General features: G+C 21.9%; 3 protein-coding genes across 3 annotated transcripts in view; all 3 read right to left on the bottom strand.

Annotated features, from left to right (window-relative positions):
• The window catches only part of LOC129605637 (probable WRKY transcription factor protein 1), a 44,456-nt gene extending 34,645 nt beyond the window's left edge, over positions 1–9,811 (bottom strand). The window contains exon 1 of the mRNA XM_055515526.1: positions 9,633–9,811. The gene's annotated coding sequence lies outside the window, so the exon portion shown is untranslated. The remainder of the gene's footprint in view (positions 1–9,632) is intronic.
• A 7,679-nt stretch (positions 9,812–17,490) lies between these two features.
• On the bottom strand, positions 17,491–20,207 carry LOC129605458 (vitamin K epoxide reductase complex subunit 1-like protein 1). Its single transcript, XM_055515237.1, has 4 exons — positions 20,068–20,207; positions 18,110–18,341; positions 17,938–18,047; positions 17,491–17,880 (listed from the first exon to the last, which is right to left on the bottom strand). Exons 2-4 carry the CDS (start codon positions 18,319–18,321, stop codon positions 17,639–17,641), a joined length of 564 nt encoding a protein of 187 aa, XP_055371212.1. The 5' UTR covers positions 18,322–18,341; positions 20,068–20,207; the 3' UTR covers positions 17,491–17,638.
• On the bottom strand, positions 19,508–19,972 carry LOC129605161 (dnaJ homolog subfamily C member 24). Its single transcript, XM_055514745.1, has 2 exons — positions 19,858–19,972; positions 19,508–19,788 (listed from the first exon to the last, which is right to left on the bottom strand). The coding sequence occupies exons 1-2, from the start codon at positions 19,970–19,972 to the stop codon at positions 19,508–19,510; spliced, it is 396 nt and encodes a 131-aa protein (XP_055370720.1).
• Positions 20,208–21,601: the final 1,394 nt, after the last annotated feature.

Raw genomic sequence — 21,601 nt, 5'->3', positions numbered from 1 at the left:
GTAATTTACAATAATTATTATCCGTGTGTATGCAATGCATGTACACATACATTATATTGAATTATAATTATTAGTGGATTACATAATTATTGATTACGTACTTTGGATTTGTATGGACAAAAAAGCAATTTAAAACTACTTTGATAAGAGTAAAAATTTAAAAACAGAAAAATCAAAGATGATAAAATTGAGAAAAATTCAACTGTCATAACACTTTTGCTGTAAATTTGAAATCGCGTCATTATAGATAATGTTAAATAATTATTGCAATATTAAAAACTCAGCGAAAGAGATAAAATTATTTTTGAAGAGCATACAAGAAATTAGATTAAGCAAAATACTTGAGAAAATTTAAAATGAGTAAAATAATCGAGTTAAAGGAGTGTTGATATTTAATTAAAATTTAGAAAATTGTACGCGATTATCACGTAATTGGTAAACAATGACCAATACATTATGATTTAATTAACATTTTTGTTTTAAATAAATATATTCAATACGCATTTATTTGTAGTTAATATATACACCTATATATATGTACATGAAAATTACATAAATACAATAGTCTTATTCAAATATTCTGATCACATACAATACAAAATTTTTTTATTTATATACTACCTTATACAAGTACATGTATGTATGCATATGCACATGTCCTTCGGCAATTTTAAAAAAAAAAACCAAATTAAAATCTCTTCCCACATATCTTGTTAGCATAACATACATTTTTAATTACTTAAGAGCAATTTATTTATATATGTACTAGCATTTAATGTATATATGGACGCTTATCTTAACATATTGTATATAAACGCACGTACGGACAAAAAATGTAATTTAAGCTTTCGTCATTATTGTAAGCATCGATCATTTACAGTGAGCACAACATTTTGTATATATAAACATTATTGTAGGTTATGTATAAACAAGTTTATTAATTTGATTCATAAAATTTTAACTGGAATTAAAACGTAATCATATAAGATGTATGTACGTGAATATGATAAATGTAAAAAGAATTTGTCATCAGATGATGATTGCCTACACCTCAATATTTTTTTTTTTTTAAATATTAAAGTAAAAATTGTAAACAAACAAAATAAAAATAATAAGAAAAAAAAAGGTGAATAAAAAATTCTGAAAAAAAAAATTATTTTTTTTTTATTCTTTTATGCTTTTATTCTTGTGTATAATTTTTGACAATTTCTTAAAGAAAATGGGGAAAAAAAAGTTTATATGGAAGAACTTTTCTATGTATTTAAGATTTTAACTCTCATTTTATTATAAATACTCGTTTGTATCTTCTTAAATTTTAACACATGCATGTTATTTTTAATTTACATTTTTTTTTAAAACTTTTAGAAAAAGTAGCAAAGTCCATGTTATAGCTTACAACTTTTTCAAGTGTTCGTTTAATTTCGTTATAGTTGAAAAGAAATAAAAATGTTATGTCACTCTATCTATTTACAAGGGTGTATTTGTTGTTTTATTATTATTAATTAATTGAATCAGCAATTCGCCGCATTTATTTGTTATAGCATATTTTAGTAATGATTAAACTGTATATTTCACTGTTTTGAATTTTTTACTGTAAAAGTTTAATATTTAGTGCATGCTTGTATTGAAAAACTCTAGTAAAGCAATCAATGACATTTTGTTGTTTAGAAAATATTGTATGCCGTTGAAATTTGGAGTGATACTGCAGTTTCTAGTTATGGCTACTTGATTTCTAGTCGATTTTGGTTTAGAGAGATTGTATTACTACAAAAATCAGAAATTACAGAAGAAATTACAACGAATAACAAGACTGATTTTATGTTTGCATCCCTTATCAACTCTAGTCTTACGTACATAAACTGGATAATTAAAAAAAAACAAGTAAGGTAAATATTGTCAAAATAAAAATAAGCAAATAACTGATGTAGCAAAGTAATATTTTATTTGCTGCAAATTCTGTGACAAAATTCTCACAGAACTACAAACTAAAACGAACTGCTTTTTGTACAATATAGTAAAGTAACAAAAACGGACTGCCGCTGAAGTTCTTATGTCAAAACTGCAATCTCAAGTATGATACAGGTGTATGAGTATATGACTTTTAGAATCATATCTGAAATTTTAGCATTTTTTGTGTGATAATTCCTTAATGGTTTCAATACAATAACTACAATATAAGCCCTAAAACCTAAAAATAAATATTAATCTGTATTTCTTAAATTGCAAGTACTTTGATATATATATATATAATATATATATATATATATATATATATATATATATATATATATATATATCATATATATATATACATATATATATATATATATATATATAATTAAAATATTGATAAAATTGTTGTTTTACTTGATTCATAATCAAGAATTAATTAAATTAAATGCTTGCAATGCACAATGTCAAAAATTATTGAGAATTCAATTTAAATTGTTTACGCATGTGGCAACCATAATTTTTTTTGAAAATTTTTTTTTTGACATAATTTTTTTAAAAACGTACACCTGCCTCTGTAAAAATTTTCGTATATATATAGATATATATACATGTTTATCGATATATATCTATATGTGTATATAAATGCATAAAAAATATATGTATATCACCATATAAGTGATATTTCTATATAAGGAATCTTGCTTTATCTTGTGACTAAGTGCAACTCATCATATTAAATCTGATGAAACTCACATATAATTTTGATATATTATTTATATACATACATATATGTATATATATTTATATAATTTCTGTTTACTTAATAAAATAATATTTTAAAATTATAATAATTATACACTTATTGAATATATATGTATATATATATATATAGTTTAAGTATTTGAAATAGTTTAATTGAATTTAATATAAATTATTGGCTATTGCACGTACGGTTTAGGTTTTTTTTCGTGTTTTCAAAGAAAATGTTTTTACTTAGAATTCTAGAGAGTTTATAAAGAAGCTTATAGAAATCTAGAGAGAAGAGAAGAAGCTTAGAAATCTTTTGGCCTTAGAAGAGAGAAGAGAAGAAGCTTAGAAATCTAGAGAGTACAAAAATGGAATGAATCTAGTATACATGTCACAAAATGAATCATCAATTATAATTTTTAAATATAAATATTTTATAATATAAAAGTTGTAGGTCAAATTTTATACACATTCACTTATTCATGAACATTTTTAATAAAGTTTAACACCCAAAATAAATTTTCTCTTGTCAAATAATTTAAACACATCATATAAAATGTCGAAATAAACACTACCTAATATAATAGTGCATAATCATAAATTTAAGGTTACATAATCATAACCTTAAACACTCTGAAAACAATATTGGAAATTTTCTATATTGGAAAAATCTATTTTGGAAAAAATATTTTCTACGAGTATATTATTAATTTTATAAATAATGTCCACAGTTAACTAATCTAAGTATTTTTCATTCTTTCGTAATCCAAGACAAATATTTATGGTTAAAAATATAAAATATAATACTTAACAAGAAATATCGATTGTGTGTGTATAAAAAAAGTTTCAAAAACCACAAAGTAAATATCGAATAAATTTTTTTTTTCAATAGAATCTAAAAATCTCAATTTCAAGGCTACAACACAACTAATATATTACAAATTTAATATATAAAATGAATGAAAACTAAATTATATAATTTTTAAATATGTAAGTAAGTTGATAATAAATAAAGTTAGATAAAATCAAATATTAATTTGTGAAGTAGCACTTTTCCTTTTAACAAGTGAAAATACTGCTTTTAAATTACTTTCAATTATATACCAAAATATTTAAAATTATTGCATACATTAAGGAAGGGACTAAATCAATTGAAAAAGGCATTGGAGTTATGAAAAATAATTATATTTTTTGATGGTATGGAATTTACCGTTAACTTTATGCATTTATAGAAATTTGGAGAAGTTTTTCAGTTAAAGAAATATTGGAAAATGCAACTACTAATGTTAAAATAGTTAAAAAGGGGCATTTTTACGGTTTTTGGGGGGTTATAACTTTTATAGGGGTGGGATATTTAAAAATTGCCGTCTTCAGAAATAAGTTCCTAGTAAAGATCTATTTACATATAAGAGATCGGCCTTTCTATCTTATAAAGGATGAGAAATTTTGTAAACAGACACACGGACGGATAGACGAACAGGTTGAAACCAATAAGCACATTTTTAAATTTTTTTTTGGAAAAGTGATAAAAACTAACAAAAAATTTTTTTTAATTTAATATTTTTAGTACCTTCTGTTCAAAATATTTTTCGTTCTTTTTTGTTTTTTCTCATCGCATTGACTAAATTTTCATATTTAATTTTTTGTTTTTTTCAATGATGATAATTTGATTTTTCTAAAAGATATACTCGTACATATAATGAATGCACTTATTATATAATATAAAAGATATTAAATAATAAGTTAATTAATGAAAAATTTTCACAAATATAATATAAAGTGTGTGTACATAAGTATAGGGTACAAGTGCATTCATAAAATATATTGTCTTTCTTATCGAATATTATATAAAATTTCCCAAGGGATATCGAGTTATATTTTATATATTTATATATTATATATTGAATTTTATATATTGAATTAATTTTTAAATAGAAAATTGTAAATTAGATCAGGGAAATAAAATTCAAATTAGATTAAAATTAGAAATGAGGTTTTAATAGATATTTAATCGAAATTACAATATTTCTTCCTATACTCAATCAACTGATTAATTAAACAAATAAAAAAAAAATTAAAATGCATATCGAGAATATACGAGTTAAATATTTATATACGAAATCAATAGGAAAAAAATTAAAAATTAATTTGAAAAAATTTAAATATATTTTAATTTTATTATGAGAATTTTTTATTTTTTAAATACAGACGTGCTATGAATTTTTTATAAGATAAAAAAAAAATAAAATTAATTTGTTTACATTTTTATTATTCTTCGCCAGTCATCCACTTTTTTAATATATTAAATAGCTTCTTTAATTTAACTCTTTCGAACCGAGTGTATTTTAGGAATTTAAATTTGAATAATTTTTAATTTCTAACCTACATACACATATGAACTTATATACTACTTAGTAAATAAGATGAAAATATTGTAATTTTAGAAAATATCTAAAGTAAAGTCTACTATAAGTTTCTAAATTATTTACATGTAATAGCCAGCAGAAATAAATCGTAATAATTGGAACCGGACAAGATGTACTTATTTATGTATATATAATCATGTTTTATAATTACATAATAATTGCATATAAACAAATATATTAATTAATATTCATTTATAAAAAATTAAGAAATTCACTTAGTTAATTAAAGGTATTTAGTTAAAAAGTGTAATTCCCATAAGAATTTTCAATATCTTTTATACTTTTCAATTATAATTCAAAAAGCGTAATCATTAAAGCAATTTTAATGAAAGCAATCATTGTGATTTTTTTATATAGAAAATCGTTGTTAGTCTCTTATTGTATTACAGGCAGTAATTTGTACTATACTTACGGTAGTACCCATATAGAGCTTTCGATACAATCAAAAAGTACTACTTTACACGATACAATTTCTGTAATTAAACAAAAATTTATTTACAAATCATATTGAATTTAGAGACTTTATCTTACTTTACTAACGTTATAGTTATGACATAAGGCAATAATCCGCATTGCAAAAAAACTGTAAACATACGGACAACGTATCATGTTGTGTTTTAAAAAAATTTTACAATGTTATACGTTTCTAATTACATATATATAAAATGCATTTCTGAAAAGCAAAGAAAAACACATCGAGCATCCGAAAAATTCTGGATGATTTTTGTAAATTTTGACATTAAATATTACTAGTATATGCGTTAGTTAATATTTCAATTGACATAGCCCTAGTTTTTGTTTTTTTCCGTTTGCTCTGGTGTATAAAATAAGCAATAAGGTGGAAATTTTAAGGTGGATGGTAATAATACTTATTAAATCTTATTTATAATGTCAATTTAAAGAGAAATTTTCATAAAATCAAAATTTGTATTCCAAAATGTCAAAAATGTAAACTTTACGTTTGTTTGACAATGCAATGTCATTGTATTTAGTGTTTCAAAAGAGTTTTCGAAACTTTATTTTCGTCAATACGAAATGCTTCCATACTTGACTTTACTTGTATTAACATTATTTCATAAGTACATATATACATATATATGTACATAATATACTCTTATATGTTCATATAAAATTCTTTATTTATGTACTTTAATTATGCTCACAAATTTTATCTACATATATATTATTTTTTATTCAATTAAAAAACAGACGTGTAGGTATACATATTACGAGATAAAAGACAAAGTTAAAGAAATTATTTAATTTTTTAATTTTAATAAGGTAATGATTAACCAATTCAAGATAATTACGAAAATACTAGTTTTCATTCTATTGCCATAATTATTTCGAAAAAAAACCAGAAAAAAAAACCTTTTTTTTTTTAGAAATAAATGGCAACAAGAAATTCAAATCAAAATTATAATTTAAACAACGCAACATTAAAATATATAAATAGCTAGTACAAGAAAAAGTCTTTTCTTAATTTTAAATTAATTTTTTTTAAAGTGGGATATTAAATTGGAATAGTGCCTAGATATGTATCGGAATGGCTTGTTCGAAAATATTTTATTGAAATTGTAAAAATATGTAAGGGGTTCCACATAAATGTTAATGATCAAACTTATATTTAAACTTATACAATTTCTATTTAAAGTCAATAAAATTTTATTTAATTATGACATGTTTGAAATCTTTTTGATTATATACAGTGATGCTTCAATATAACGAACAGCTAAATTTCTGAATTAAATACACCATGTAACGAGTATAAAAAAATATTTATTTCTATATAAGGGAAAGGCAAATTTTTGGTTTTCTATTGCAATTATTATCTAGAACTTTTATTATACATATGGATTCAAATTCTATTCATATTTTAATATTTTTTGGTCAGTTTTATTCGCTTTTCCTGCAATCGATCGTCTTTTTGCTTGCGTGTGTATTTCTACTAGTAAAATAAGCGTATAATGGAACATATAGAAAGAAAAATTGAAAATTATTTTCAAGAAAAGATGAATACTAATTTTTAATTACGTACATATTTGAAATAAAAATCAATACAATTTTAGCACATTACGAGTACGTTCTTATTTGAGATGTACCCGATATAAATAACGGCCCCGATATTATTTCGTTCGTTATGTTAGAATAGCACTGTACTCGTATCTTCTAAGGCAAAATTTCTAATTTAACTCATAAAAAAATTGAATAGATTTATGTATTAAACCATTATGTTAATATACTTCATTATTGTATATGTATAACCCAAATGTCATAATATGTTAATTATAATTAACATTACAGATGTTTTCTTCATTTTAAAATTTTAATGTTATGTGTATGTAGGTACCTACATAAAACATTATCGTTTTGTAAATTTGCATAAATAATTTTGCTAACATATTTTTCACTAATGTGAATGTAATTCATTGACTCGCATAAATAGTATTTTTAGCAAATAAAATAATTTTAGGTTATATTGTATGTACCTAAAATTAAAGAAAGAAGAATGTGTAAAGATAGGTTAACGATTTCTTTAATTTTGAAGAAAAGCTATAATATACAATAAAATTGAAAAAAAAAATTGATCGCAAACTATAGCTATAATTTTTGTTATGTGTTTTGTTTTATCAATCAATTGACACCTTAATTGATGATCATATAAATTATGAGAAAACAAAATACAATACATAAGATAAATTAAACCATTTTGTATGTACATACATACACACATACATAATTTGTAATTGTATATCTTTTCTGATTTTGGAAAAAAAATTCATATTTTTTCTTTGTTAACATTAAATAGTATATGAACGTATATTTAAATAAATATACATATGTATAATTAATATATAAGTTTTAACATTATAATTTTAATATAATATGTTGGTTATTTTTGATCTCATATATGTAGTTTAAATATATCATTATAAATCTTATTATTAAACATTATATTATTATTATTATACAATTATTTTAAATAATTTCAATGACATTTAAATAATAGTTAAAAGAAAAATCAACAATAATAATTTTTTATATATAGTGTAAAGAAAATAAACAAATCATTTGTTATAGCAAGACATTCGCTGCGACATCACAATAATTATGTTAACCTATAATATACAAATATTAATATACAGGGTGTCCTCCTTCTTGAGTTGTGACACCTCAAATTTCTGAAAACCACCTGATTTTTACATTTTTATTGAGAAGGTCGAGAAATATGAGAGGTAAAGCCAACTTTGTATACTTATTTCAAAGCTAATTTAATTCTTCTTCTACGTTATATTTTTTAGTTTCGGATATATTTAAGTGCAATTTTTTAAAATTTTCCCAAAAATATTTTTAATGTTCGCAATTTACTCATATTACAGTTTATTAATACAGAGTTTTTTTTGCAGGAAGTGGAACCTTGTATTTTGTGATCTTCATTTTGATATAACATTATTTTGCAATTTTAAAATCCGAGGTGTTTTCAAAACAAAAACAAAATTTTTCAAGCTTTATTACTCAGTCACAGCAGTCACCCTATTCTAACCTAGAGTCATTGTATCTACTTTATTTCGTTAGTATACAATTGAGTCTCGAACACCCTATATACAAATATTAATATATACAATAAACATACTTGCATGCAATTAATTATATGTAAATATAAAAAAAAAGATATGCTCATTCATAAATTATCAGTTTTGTTTGATACCTTAAATAGTTGAAAAAAAATAAAGTATAGGAGTATTTACATTAATGTTAACGATTTAATAATTTATAAGGAAAAATATCTTATATAAATAAAATAATTGATAGTTAGTTTTAAAATAAACTTAAAAACCATATTTACGTCATAAGAATTTTTGCATATTTTATTATAGTTTTATATAAATTTTTTACAAATAGGTATACACATTATGTAAGTGAGCTATATTAAGTGACCATTTTTATATAATGTAGAAAAGAGGACATGAGAGAATTGGCATCTTGCTAAAACAAATATTTCGACCAACGAAATTGCTCAAATTATTGTTTTTTGTATAATATATCAATTTTAATCAGAGCACATCAAAATTTTCTTGCTTTGAAATTTCTTTGTTCTATTAATGATTTACAATCCTCATTTTAAAAAATGTAAGATTAAATGTAAGACTATTTATAAAACTATAAGATAAGGACAGTGTTATATTAGCCATTTTAGAGTTCAAATTTCAAACTTACAGTAAAAAAGTTTATCAAAATTTAATTGAAACCAGCAGGCTACATAGTTATTTATAAAAAAAGTGACAAAATTCCAAAAATAGGATAAATCGAAGAATATTAAAAAAAAAGTAAATAAATCTGATGTACATATATATTTTAGAAACAAATTATATATAACTTATTTTTGGGAATAAGTGGACAAATGGTAACCTTTAAACAAGTAAAGGTTTCTTTTTATTATACAATAATAAAAGTGACCTACAAATGCTATAAAAAACTATTTTAATTTTAAATTAAATTACTTACCAATAATTTTTTTAATTTCGTACTTATATTTAAAGATAATTTATAATAATTATCAATTACAGTATAACAATTACTTTTAATATCGATTACTTAAATCAATATAACGTATAACAATTATTTTATTTATTGTTTTCCGTATATTTAATGGATTTCTTCTTTTTTGTTTAATTAAATTAAATTTTTTATATATATTGCATTTATTATAAATATAATATAAAAAATACTCGTTGTATATTTCAAAAAAAAGTTAATATTACAGTTTTGTATTTCGGATGAAATAATTAAACATATTATGTATAACAAATATTTTAATATTTTAATTTCACTTTATAATAATATAAATATTTGAATTTTTTTTTTTTTTAATTTTTGTTAAATGAATATTATTGAAGAAATATTTTCACAAAACTCTTATATAAATTTCGTATACAAAAATTTATTTTTTTCACAAATTTCTCTTTTTTAAATTAAATTCACTTTATATCTTAAAATTTAAGTTGTGTGCAAAATATTATTTTTAATTTTGTAAATTTAGAAACTATTATATTTATAATTATTATAATTTTAAATTTTTAATTTTATAAACATAATGTATAATTAATATTTTTATTTTATAAAAATTTCAAACTTAATTATCTGTTATACATAATGCGTCAACTAAAAAGAAAACGCACATATACATATATAAATGTTAATCAAAAAATTATCATTCATCTTATAAAAACCAAAAAAAAAAAATAGGAAAAAAAAATCAAATATCAAAAATCATCTCTCTTTTTGAGCTCGTTTAACTCTTGACTCGTTTTGTTTTAAATTTTAATGACCAAATAAATTTATTTATTATATTAAGTATGTATAATAAACGTACAAATGTACATATATATTTAAAATAAAAATTACATAAATAAAATATTTTAAACAATTTTTTTTTTTTTTCAATTTTTTCTATGTGTGTATATGTATGTATATGTAAAAATATCTTTATATCGCTCTAAAAATTATTAATTTTTTTTTTGTTATTGTAAATTCAAAAATTTTTATGCACATATCATTGTTATGATTCAATTATCATTTCAAATATACACTGACAACAACCCAACTTAAAATACAAATTACATATTTATTATAAATTTTAAAAACCAAACTAAAAAAAAAAAACACAAAAATGTGTTGCAATTTAAACAACAAAAAAAAAAAGGAAAAAAAAAAATTAAAAAGTTTATACAAGAAAAAAATTATTTTTTTTTTTATAATCGATGTTAACCCTATGAATAAAATGTTATGACTGATTTCGCCGTAAAAAATTGTGTTTTCTAAATTGTTTTGAATTTTTCACCTGAATAACGACAAAATAATAATAATAAAGCTTTATAACTGGCTGGACCACATGTACATTTAATAATATACCAACCTATACCTATATATATATATATATATAAATTTTTTTTTTGGATTGATGACTAGATACAAACTTATACGTTTGTACACATATAAATTGTATTTGTTTGTGTTATACAAACAGAAAATTAAGAAATAAATTATCGAAGATTAACAAATTATTATTATTTTTTATAAATTCTTTTTTGATTCTTTCTGTCCGTTTGTCAAAACTTTTCTTACAATTTTTATATAAATTAAATTTTATAATATAATAAATAATAAGAATAATTTGGAAGAAAAAAATATTATAATAGAATAAATTTTGATTTTATTTATTACATTGTTAATGGCTAACATCCAAAATGCAATATTAATGTAGTACTGCATTATATGTAAGATTCATATTGTAGAATAAAAAATTTATACAATGTAGTAAGATGTTAATCCAGGATTCTAAAAATGGGTTGTAATTACACAGTAAAAAAGCAGAGAGCATAGTGAAGAAATCGAGACTACATTTTTACTACATTTCAAAAGACTTGTGATCCGAAATATTTAAACAAATTTGGATTTTTTTTATAATGCGGTCGTTTTTAAATTTTTACTATATGGTATTAATACTGCAGTCAAAATGTAGTAACAGTTTTCTCATAGCATTTTGGATATTTTGAATGCCTTAGCATAGTAAATAGTATCCATATATAAAGTACAAAAGCAGGAATGCATACATTTAATACTTATATGTATAAGTGTTTACATATTTCAGAATTAAATTGAAAATTTTAAGTTATTAATAATTTATAATATTCAACATAATATGTAATATATTATAATATTATTATTATTTAAAATAACTTTTATTGGCATTACTATTTATATATATTACTAGCATTATTATTTTTTGATTTATTATATGTACATCAACAATATATGTGTCTTCACAGATTGAATCAAAACATTATCGATTTATTGATGTATCAGAGCAAAAATTTGTACTGTTATACAATACATATTTATTATGTAAAAGAAATTTGCTTTGCTACTGCATATGTGTTCCATATAGGAGCGTAATGTAAAATTTCTTTTACCGCACAGTATAAAATTTATTTTTTTTTTAAATGTCATTTTTAGAACTTAAAAGTATTCATATATAAGTAGAATAAAAATTTATATTTTAATAATAAATAAATATTATTGACAAAGACCAAAAAAAAAATAATATTATATATAAATTATATCTAACATAAAGTATATATATATATATCAACCCAACATAAATATACATTTTTGTATACAACATAAATATACATTTATACAAATTTGAATATTAAAATGAAACTGTAAAATTCATATTGGATTCAAATATAAAAGCATATTATATAGAGGTACGTACATATGTGTATGTAGTAATAAAGCCATCAATTTTAAATAGGTTGTAGTCACGAGAAAATCAGCTATATTCTTACATATATGCACTTATTCTTAATCTATATTAATTTTTTATTAATTTCTTATAAGGAACAAAAAACTTTCTTTAAATTTCTAAATTTCTTTTTAAAAACAGATAAGTATGTAGCTATATTCCAACTGAATCATCAAGTAAATGAGATTAGCATTTTAAAAATGAAAATTTTTTTCTGAAATTTTTTTTTTTGATTATGAATGCTATATACCAAAATATAAGGTCTTTGTTTTATAAAAATTTTCGAAAGCTTTGCAAAAAATTCAATCTTTTGTGTTTAAAACCAAGAACCAAAAGAAGAAAAAAAATTTCATAAATTTTTGAAAACCAGTCGAATTTGTTTAAAAACAAAAATTGTGTACCAAACAAACAAACAAACGCAAAAAAAATTATAAGAAAATTAAACTTGAATAAAAATTGCATTGAAGATAATTTACATTGCGATCAATTTTTTTTTCAATTTTATTAACAACTTTATAAAAAACTAAAAAAAAAACAAAATTAAACTCCTATTTCTATATCATTCAAATATTTTTTTTATGAATGAAATTGAAAAAGCCGGTTTGTTTTGAATTAAAAATTATATTATGTATTTATTATTTAATATCAAAATAAAAGTATAAATCTAGAGAAACTTGTATATTTATTTATATTTTTAATGTAAAAAATTACATAAAGTTCATTCAAAATTTTGTAATAATTAAATATAAGAAACATGTACGTTCAAACATTTTTATTATATTATACGTTCTTGGTCCTTATTTACTTTACATACTCATAAGAATATTATCTTTAAATATAAATGTGCATATGACATAAACGTATACTAAAATAGGATTAATACCTTATGATATATTGCAAGAATCAGGAAATTATTGTGAGAATTAAGAAAAACTATGAGTATAAACCAAATGGGTTTACAAAGTAGCACATTTCTCTTAAACATACATATATGAAAATAATTTACATAATATCAAAATTATATTATGCTATATAAATAATTTTTGCATACTTTCAAGGATAATAACATATTAAAAGAAGCATTGACTTAAAAGTCGATCACGATTTTTAGTTAAGTGAGTTAAAGCTAGAATTTTGTGTGATGATCATTTGAAGCAAAATGAAACGTTTGTAATATTTTTCACAAAATTGTAAAATTATAGACTTGTACAACTATATCATCTAAGAAAAAATTGATGTTAAAATTTTGGGGAAAAAAAAGTGTTTAGTATTTAATAATTAACTTCAGCTACCATATTTTGTCATTGTAATATGTAAGTAGTAAAATAGAAGAACAAAGTTTCTATTATTCTGTTTTTACGGAATTTGAAAAATTTTCTTTAAGTAAAAACAAAAATGTGAGACAGGCCTTTCGAAAAAACACATTAGTATAAATATAATTTCAACTTTCTATAAAGATGTAGAAATTTTATGAATAGACGCATGAATGAACGGATAGAGTGAAAATAACAAGGAAATTATTAAATAAATTCCTTGTTTAATAAACGTAAATTAAAAATGTACTAAAATGTAGGAAAACGTACGTTGTATTCATATAGAGAAGAAGAGTAAATTCGCAAGATTTAAAAAAAAATATGAAAAACAAATAAAAAAATCGAGATAATTTTTATTTAATTATATTTTCTACTTCATATTAATTAATAATTTTAAATTTACAAGTTATAAAACTCAATTTTTATAATATGTAGCTTTGAATTTAACAATAATTATTTTAAAGAAAATATTCCAAGATAATTTTTAACCATTATTTTAACCAAAAGTGTCTGTATAATGTACCTGTACATATTGCTATTTACATATATATATTTATAATAATAATTTGGATGTTATTATACCAGTATGTACATTATATACATATTTGTTAAAATCAAGTTCCTACACAAAAAAAAAAAATTGTTTTTTTTTTTAAAGTTAAAAAGTTTTTCAAAACACTTAATAAGTCGATATGAACTAATTTTGCACAACCACCTTCATTCCATAATAATAATAATAATAAAATATAAAAAAAAAAAACTCAAAATTCCAAGACTAATTCCAAAAAAGTAACATGTTCTGCCTACACCATATATGCAATCAACTAAGTCATTGTCAACAAAATTTTTATATTTTATATACATACATATGTACATATATATTTTTTGTTTTTGTTTTTAAATAATAATTTTGTATACATTTTATTATATTTAATTGTGTATATATGTACATACATACATACATAAGCTTTTGTAATAATGCGACGCAATTACAAAGCTAAATGGTAAATTCAACATTTCTACATACATTCATACATATATACATTGAAGCCTGGTTTATAATCTTAATGCCTACTTATAAGATTCATTTTTTTGTTTTGTTTTTTTTTTTTTAATAAATTCTATTAGAATTACTTATAGATGACTTAACAATGATTTAATTATTTTTTTTTTTAATATTCAAAATGTGTCAGTCGCAGGCAACTATTTTCTTTTTTCCTGTCTTTATTAATATGCATTTATGCAATACATATGCACATATATACATATTATATTACAGGAAAATAAAACTATATTAAATATATTTTTTGGACGTATGTATGTGGTGCAAACTTTTTTTAAAAGAACTGACTTTCTGATTTTTAACATTATTGTAATAGATGTCGTGTGGTTAATTTTTTGTTTCTCATGAAAACATCTACTTTCCTGAATTTTCTTTTGCTAATTTATCTATATAGTGTATACTCGTACAATATAATGGATGTACAATAATAAACATAATATTTGACTATTTATTGATAATTTGCAATTATTCTACAATATACATAATTTATTCAATATTTTCATTAACGTTACTTTAATGAAATTTTCGAAGGTTGTATACCTCGATCAAGAGTAATGATTTTAACGTCATAATATTTTAAATTTTCTGAAGCATATTATGTTCTTTCTAAAGTATCCTCTGAGAACACAGATATGAGTACATAATTTATAAATTTTACAAACAATTTATTGAAAATATCATAGAATATTGCGTTGGTATTTCATTATAAGAAATAATTCATGTACCATACCTTATTACATTCCTACTAAATTTCTATAATACAATAAACCAGTAAAAAATTTATTTTTTAATTAAAAAAGAACCAAAATGCAATTGGATGCATTAACAAAGATGAATTAATCGTAATATAGAAAATAATATTCTTAATGTATACCATGACGTATTAAAGAAATTGCGCCTGTATGCTATGCAATCGGAAGTGAATTCATTTCTTAAATTATACCAGTATAATGAAAATTTATTATGTATTTATTGAATCTTGTGAATTTTTTTGACTGACTTTACAACAATATACATATGCTAAAGTAAATATTTTTGATGCAAATTTAATTCAAATGGTAACTATTTTACTTCACTTAACTTACACTATTCGAACAGATTACCATCAGACTGCTACTCTTATCAAGTCTTATATTATTTTCTATACAATTTTTATTGGAACTGAAACACAATTATTAATGAAGAGATTAAATTTTTATTAAAATTTAAAGAAAAAAAAACCGCTTCAACTTCATATTAATATTAATATAAGATTATTAACTATCTATACCATATATATTATATATGTATATCCAATTATTTTTTGAAAAATAGTTTATTTAAAGAATTCATTAAATAAATAATAAAATACCTGTAAAAAAATTGCGTAAATATATAAAATATTTTATATTTCACCATATACACCTGGATAGAAACTAGAACTAATTCCGCGTGGTAGGTATTTTTAATATTTCTTTTATTTCTATTTACATTTTCAAATATGTACATACATAAATAATAATGATTTCAACCTACATTTGCTTGCTTTTTTTCTTTAACTTAGCAAAATTTGAGAAAAATTTTTACATATATGTATGTACGTTTATGTATATATATATATGTAAGTAAGTAAAAATTTATGACAAATTTATTTACTTGTTCAAATATTAAATTTTACATTTTTGTACTGGAATTATTTCAATGTTAATCAACATAAACTGAAGACAAAAATCTTGAATAAAAATTATAAGTAAACATAAATATATTTTCAAAATATTTTAATGTAAGAAAAATAAAGGCTTGATTATTCAATACCATATACTCCCGAACATTTTATCCAATGTCTCATAATTTAATGATCGTTTGAAATTGAAAAAAAAGCTTTTAAGTTTATGATAACATTTCTTCTTTTCTAAAAATAAATATATATATATTAATACCTTGATAAATGTATGTACATATGTATCCATACATACATTTATGACGCCCACTTTGCCTAAAATGTTAAGTGTGTACATTGTACTGAGTAGAAAAAGAATTTTAATTTATTTAAACTTAAAAAGTGATGAACATTAATTCACTCATTATCGTTTCAAAAGTTTGAAATTATTTAAAGGTGTTCAAAAACGGAAAAGTTTATAATAAAAAAGTAAACGTTCAAATATAAAATGTGTTTAGGTTTTGCGAATAAAATGGGCATACAATGCTCTATTGAACCTCAAATATGTACTGAGGTTTTGAGAAATTTTCAAAATAAATAACATAATTGCGTAACATAATTCAATCAATTTATTTCTCTCCATAAATTATTTTTATCATTATTTTAAAGCAATACATTTAAAATATGTATGCACTTCATTTTTAGTTACCAGGTAATACAAATTTAAAAACCGTTTTGTGATTCAATGGTTTAATAATTCCAATTCACAGTTTTTATATACATTATGCGTGTATATACTAATTAAAGTTGAAATTTTTTGAAATATAACTTGGATTCTTGAGCAAGTAAAAATGTTGTTAATTATGTACTTGCAAAAGTTTTCCGCCATCTAATAATTATTTAAGAAAGCATTCATATATTATACCATTTAATATAGCCATTCATTTCGAAAAACTCCTCGGAAATTTGATGATTCCCAGCTTATTTACTGTTTTCTTTTTTTAGGAGGGAATCAGATTAAAAAAAAAAACAACGAAAACTTGTTGCAAAATTAAAAATACGTACATATATATTTTAATATAATGATAAACATTTTATATTACATGTTTTATACGGTTTTTAAGACTAGATAATTTCATCAGATTAACTGGAATGTAATATGAAAAAACAATAATTATTATTCATTTTTTATTTATGTTTTTTTGTACTAATTTTATTTTGGTATGTCATGCTTCTTTCACTTTTGGAAACCGATAATTTTTTTCTAATTGTTATCAAGTTGATGAAATTAACGATATAAGTTGAAACACAAAGAATGCATAAATTTTCCAAAACAAAGTATAGTAAATATGCTAAATAAAACGATAGTAAAACTGACAATATCGATAACAAATATTGTATTCTTATCACCGTGACATTATTTAAAAAACCTAAAAAATAAAAATATGTACATGAAATCATTAAAAATATTAAAATTAACAGCATACCCGAAACCATAAAAAAACCATAGAAAGCAATCCCTAAGTATCCATTTGGAAGATTTAACAATGAGTTTTCTCCAAAAACTTTTCCAAGTACACCGAAACCTTTCGCATAGCTATAAAAAAAAAAACATTTTTAAGCTTTTTTAATAAAATTTTCCAATATTGACTTTTATACCTTGATGAAAAAACCTTCGTACAGCTAATTTTACTACTTATGTCGCACATTGCTTTATAATCGTGGTTCTCTTCAACTTTACTTTCAACATATGCGGCATAAAATGATAATGAAAATCCAATAAGGCTTGAAATTACAAAAAGTATAGAATACTTTAATCTTTTGCCACTTAAAGACGTATCATCCATCTTAGTTGAACTGGGAGATTTCATCTTTCAAATTTATCAGATTTCTGTAAATTTTAATTTAAAACTTTATTTATGTGAATACATACTTGCAATAAAATAAAATTAAAAACAACTTGAACAAATTATAAAACTGATTATTTTATTAAAATAATATGCACTACATAGAAACTACATACATATTTAACGAAAATTAATTAAAATTGTGGTTAAACGGAGGCAAAGTTTTTAATATACAGCAAAAGTTAAAGTATTAGAAATTTAATAAGCGATCAAATATGAGTTATATAACAATAAACTTCAATTAATTCTTAGCTCTAACCTGAAATAACTATGCTGGAAAAATTCCAGTATCACCCCAAAATCAAGTACGAAATAATTAATAATAATATGTTATTGAAGTATTTCTTACAAACTCTACAATATTAACAAATAATTGAACTTGTGTTTATTATAAATGTAAGTCTAGAATGAATACTGCTACAAAAGACTGTATTATTTTGCCGAGTGACACATATGCGCTACGTGAACTGTGAAATTTTTCTCAATTTTTTTCATTAAATTATACTTTGAATTCTAAAAACCCCACTGATAAAACTTTTCTTTTGAATTTAGAATAAAATTAAAAAATAACCTACAACTACTAGGAACCACAAAATTTCAAGAAATTATACAAAAGAGAATAAGGAAGTGCTACAAATAGAAAAAAATATTTGTATAAGTATTTAGCAAAGTTTAGAATTATGGCCTATGCCGTATGAAGTCAATCACAAGACCTTAAGATATGCAAGACATCCAAATGCCATATACATATGTATATTATTTAAATTAATTAATAACATTAGAATTATTTAAAGCTGTCAAAACATTGTTTTCCACAAATTATTTGAATACTCAACTATAAAAAAGTAGCTTACAGACAACTTTATATAGATTTATGTATTGCTAAAATAAAGAAATTGTGTGTGTAAAAAATCTAATAAACAATGTGCTGTATACAATATTATTGGCGAAGAGTTTCCAAATATCGAAACTTTAATTGGTGGAAATTTCCAGTTAGGAAAACTCAATAGAATCTTTTTAATAAAATAGGATGCATTATCATTTCAAGATAAAAAAATATATAAGCTTTAAAAATATTATTTTTTTAATTAGAAAGTAGACATATTTCCAAAAAAGTAACAAATAACGCTAAAAGAGCAAAATCATCACGTCATTTTCTTGAAACTCTTATAATTAAGGAACATTCATTACACTCGATTTCAATAAGTTTATGTAAATCTAATTGTTTTAAATCTTCAAAAATATAACTTCCTCCGCACCGACACTGATAAGTCCAAAATTTTGAAGAATCTGTTTCATAATTTTCCTTCAATTCCGTGAAGTCCAACTCAGCAAAAACATTATTACACAAACTTATTTCGTTTTCATAAATCAATGCATCATATTGTTTCCGTTTTATAGGATCTCTTAAAACATTCCAAGCTTTATTTACTAAAATAAATACATCTTCACCATTATAATTTTTATTTTCAAAATTATAGTCCGATGTGTTTGCGGAACCTAACTTTTTATCAGGATGATGCAGAAGTATTAATTTTTGATAATTTTCTTTAATGGTTTGAATACTATCTGAGCTTCTGCTGTTTAAAATTTCGTAGTAATTTAAAGGATTCATTTACATCTAAATGCGTAAAAATATACAAAAACATTTATAATTTAAAACATTTAAAGTGCAAACGAATTTTTATCTTATACTTATTAATTACTCACAGATGCTGACCGCTGGAACAATACAATAATTTTTATTTAAACTAATATTGTTTTATATTTATAAATCTTGATAAATAAGTTTTGGCTAATCAATTGGACTTTCAATCTTTATTATTACCGAATGACAACACATTTTTTTTTATTTTCTTTTTCGTGTACGAGATACAAATTAGAGTTGTCAAAATCGTTTTTCAGAATTCCCAAAAATAACTGTAGTTTTCCCATTTTACTTTTACTTTTCTCATATCCTTACATTAAGCAAAGTAATAAATTTTTTAACGAAAAAAAATAAATTAATTTAATATATGTAAAATCACAAAAAATTTTTTTCAATGAAAGTGAAGAATATCAAAAATAGTTTCAAATATTGTTAATATATATGTACATAATTTATTTTAGTTTACATCTCACTAATTAAAAAACTCAATAAATATTTAATATTTAAAATTGTCTTAAATTTACCTTTAATTTGACAGAAATATTCGCATCTCTCGATAATATGTAACACGGTATGTGATATTCAGATATGCGATTGTCAAACCTGCCATTTTAAAAAATAATTAAAATGCTAGGTAATTGAGATATAAAACCCATATTGAATTAAAAAGTAGGATGGATATGTTATTTTTACTGCCAAAAATAGAAAAACTTGGAATTGTGGAATTGAAACAATAGATTCCTTCTTTAATTTTTTTTTTCATAACTTTTACTTCGTGAAATCTTTTGCTAAGAGATTAAAACGTTATAATTATGTACATTGTATGTCATATCACAAAAAGCAAAGTATGTCAAATCAGGTAAACTGGCATCAATCAAGTTTTTCAGCAGCATTCCTATTTTTGGGAATGAGCTTAATAAAAGTTTGTGGAAAAGTTTTTTTAATCAAATGTCATACAAAATTTTTCACTTTAACGAAATGTGTCAAAATACCAAATTATTTTTCATTTGAAAAAATAAACAATAATGACAGCGATAAGTAACAATATAACAATATAGTACGTACGTTAAAAGGTTTGAAAATTCTACAAGGAGAAGACATAAAACGATAATCCTTACCGCTAAAAACATATAAACTTAATTAATAATAGGTAGATACGAGTAATATCGAATAGCCAATTACAAAATATAATATATTAATTATTCCTAGACTTTAGTAACAAATGTGGAAAAATTTATAACGAAAAAATTGAACCTTTAAAAATAAAAGTCTATTCTAGGTAATAAAATAAATTCTATTTAATTTTATAGCAATTTTTATTTTTTTTTTCATTTCAACCCCTTTAAATTGATTCAGCTAGGGTTTAATAGAATGCAGCTTTAACAAATTGTGCTCCAACAGTCTAACTTATTTCAGCTATGGAACAAATGCAATTTTTAATACATATGTCATAACTCTATGCACAAAAACAAATACAAGAACTGCAACATAATTTTAAAAAATTTACATTTTTTTATGTTGGCAGCAATTAGATTTTGAAGTATGCAACTTATGATGGTGTTAGAGGCAATGCGCATATCACATATGAGGAAAAGT

This window comes from Condylostylus longicornis, unplaced genomic scaffold (assembly GCF_029603195.1).
Source record: "Condylostylus longicornis isolate FDR11 unplaced genomic scaffold, ASM2960319v2 ptg000013l, whole genome shotgun sequence".
Lineage (NCBI taxonomy): Eukaryota > Metazoa > Arthropoda > Insecta > Diptera > Dolichopodidae > Condylostylus > Condylostylus longicornis.
Note: the sequence above shows the minus strand (reverse complement) of the source record. Positions and strands in the feature narration are given on the sequence as shown.

Coding starts and splice junctions, on each gene's coding strand:
- LOC129605458 (XM_055515237.1), bottom strand. CDS start 18,321: ATGAAATCTCCCAGTTCAACTAAGATGGATGATACGTCTTTAAGTGGC. Junction 18,048..18,109: donor ACGAAGGTTTTTTCATCAAG/GTATAAAAGTCA, acceptor TTTTTTTTATAG/CTATGCGAAAGGTTTCGGTG. Junction 17,881..17,937: donor TGGTTTTTTTATGGTTTCGG/GTATGCTGTTAA, acceptor TTTATTTTTTAG/GTTTTTTAAATAATGTCACG.
- LOC129605161 (XM_055514745.1), bottom strand. CDS start 19,972: ATGAATCCTTTAAATTACTACGAAATTTTAAACAGCAGAAGCTCAGAT. Junction 19,789..19,857: donor TCATCCTGATAAAAAGTTAG/GTTCCGCAAACA, acceptor TATTTATTTTAG/TAAATAAAGCTTGGAATGTT.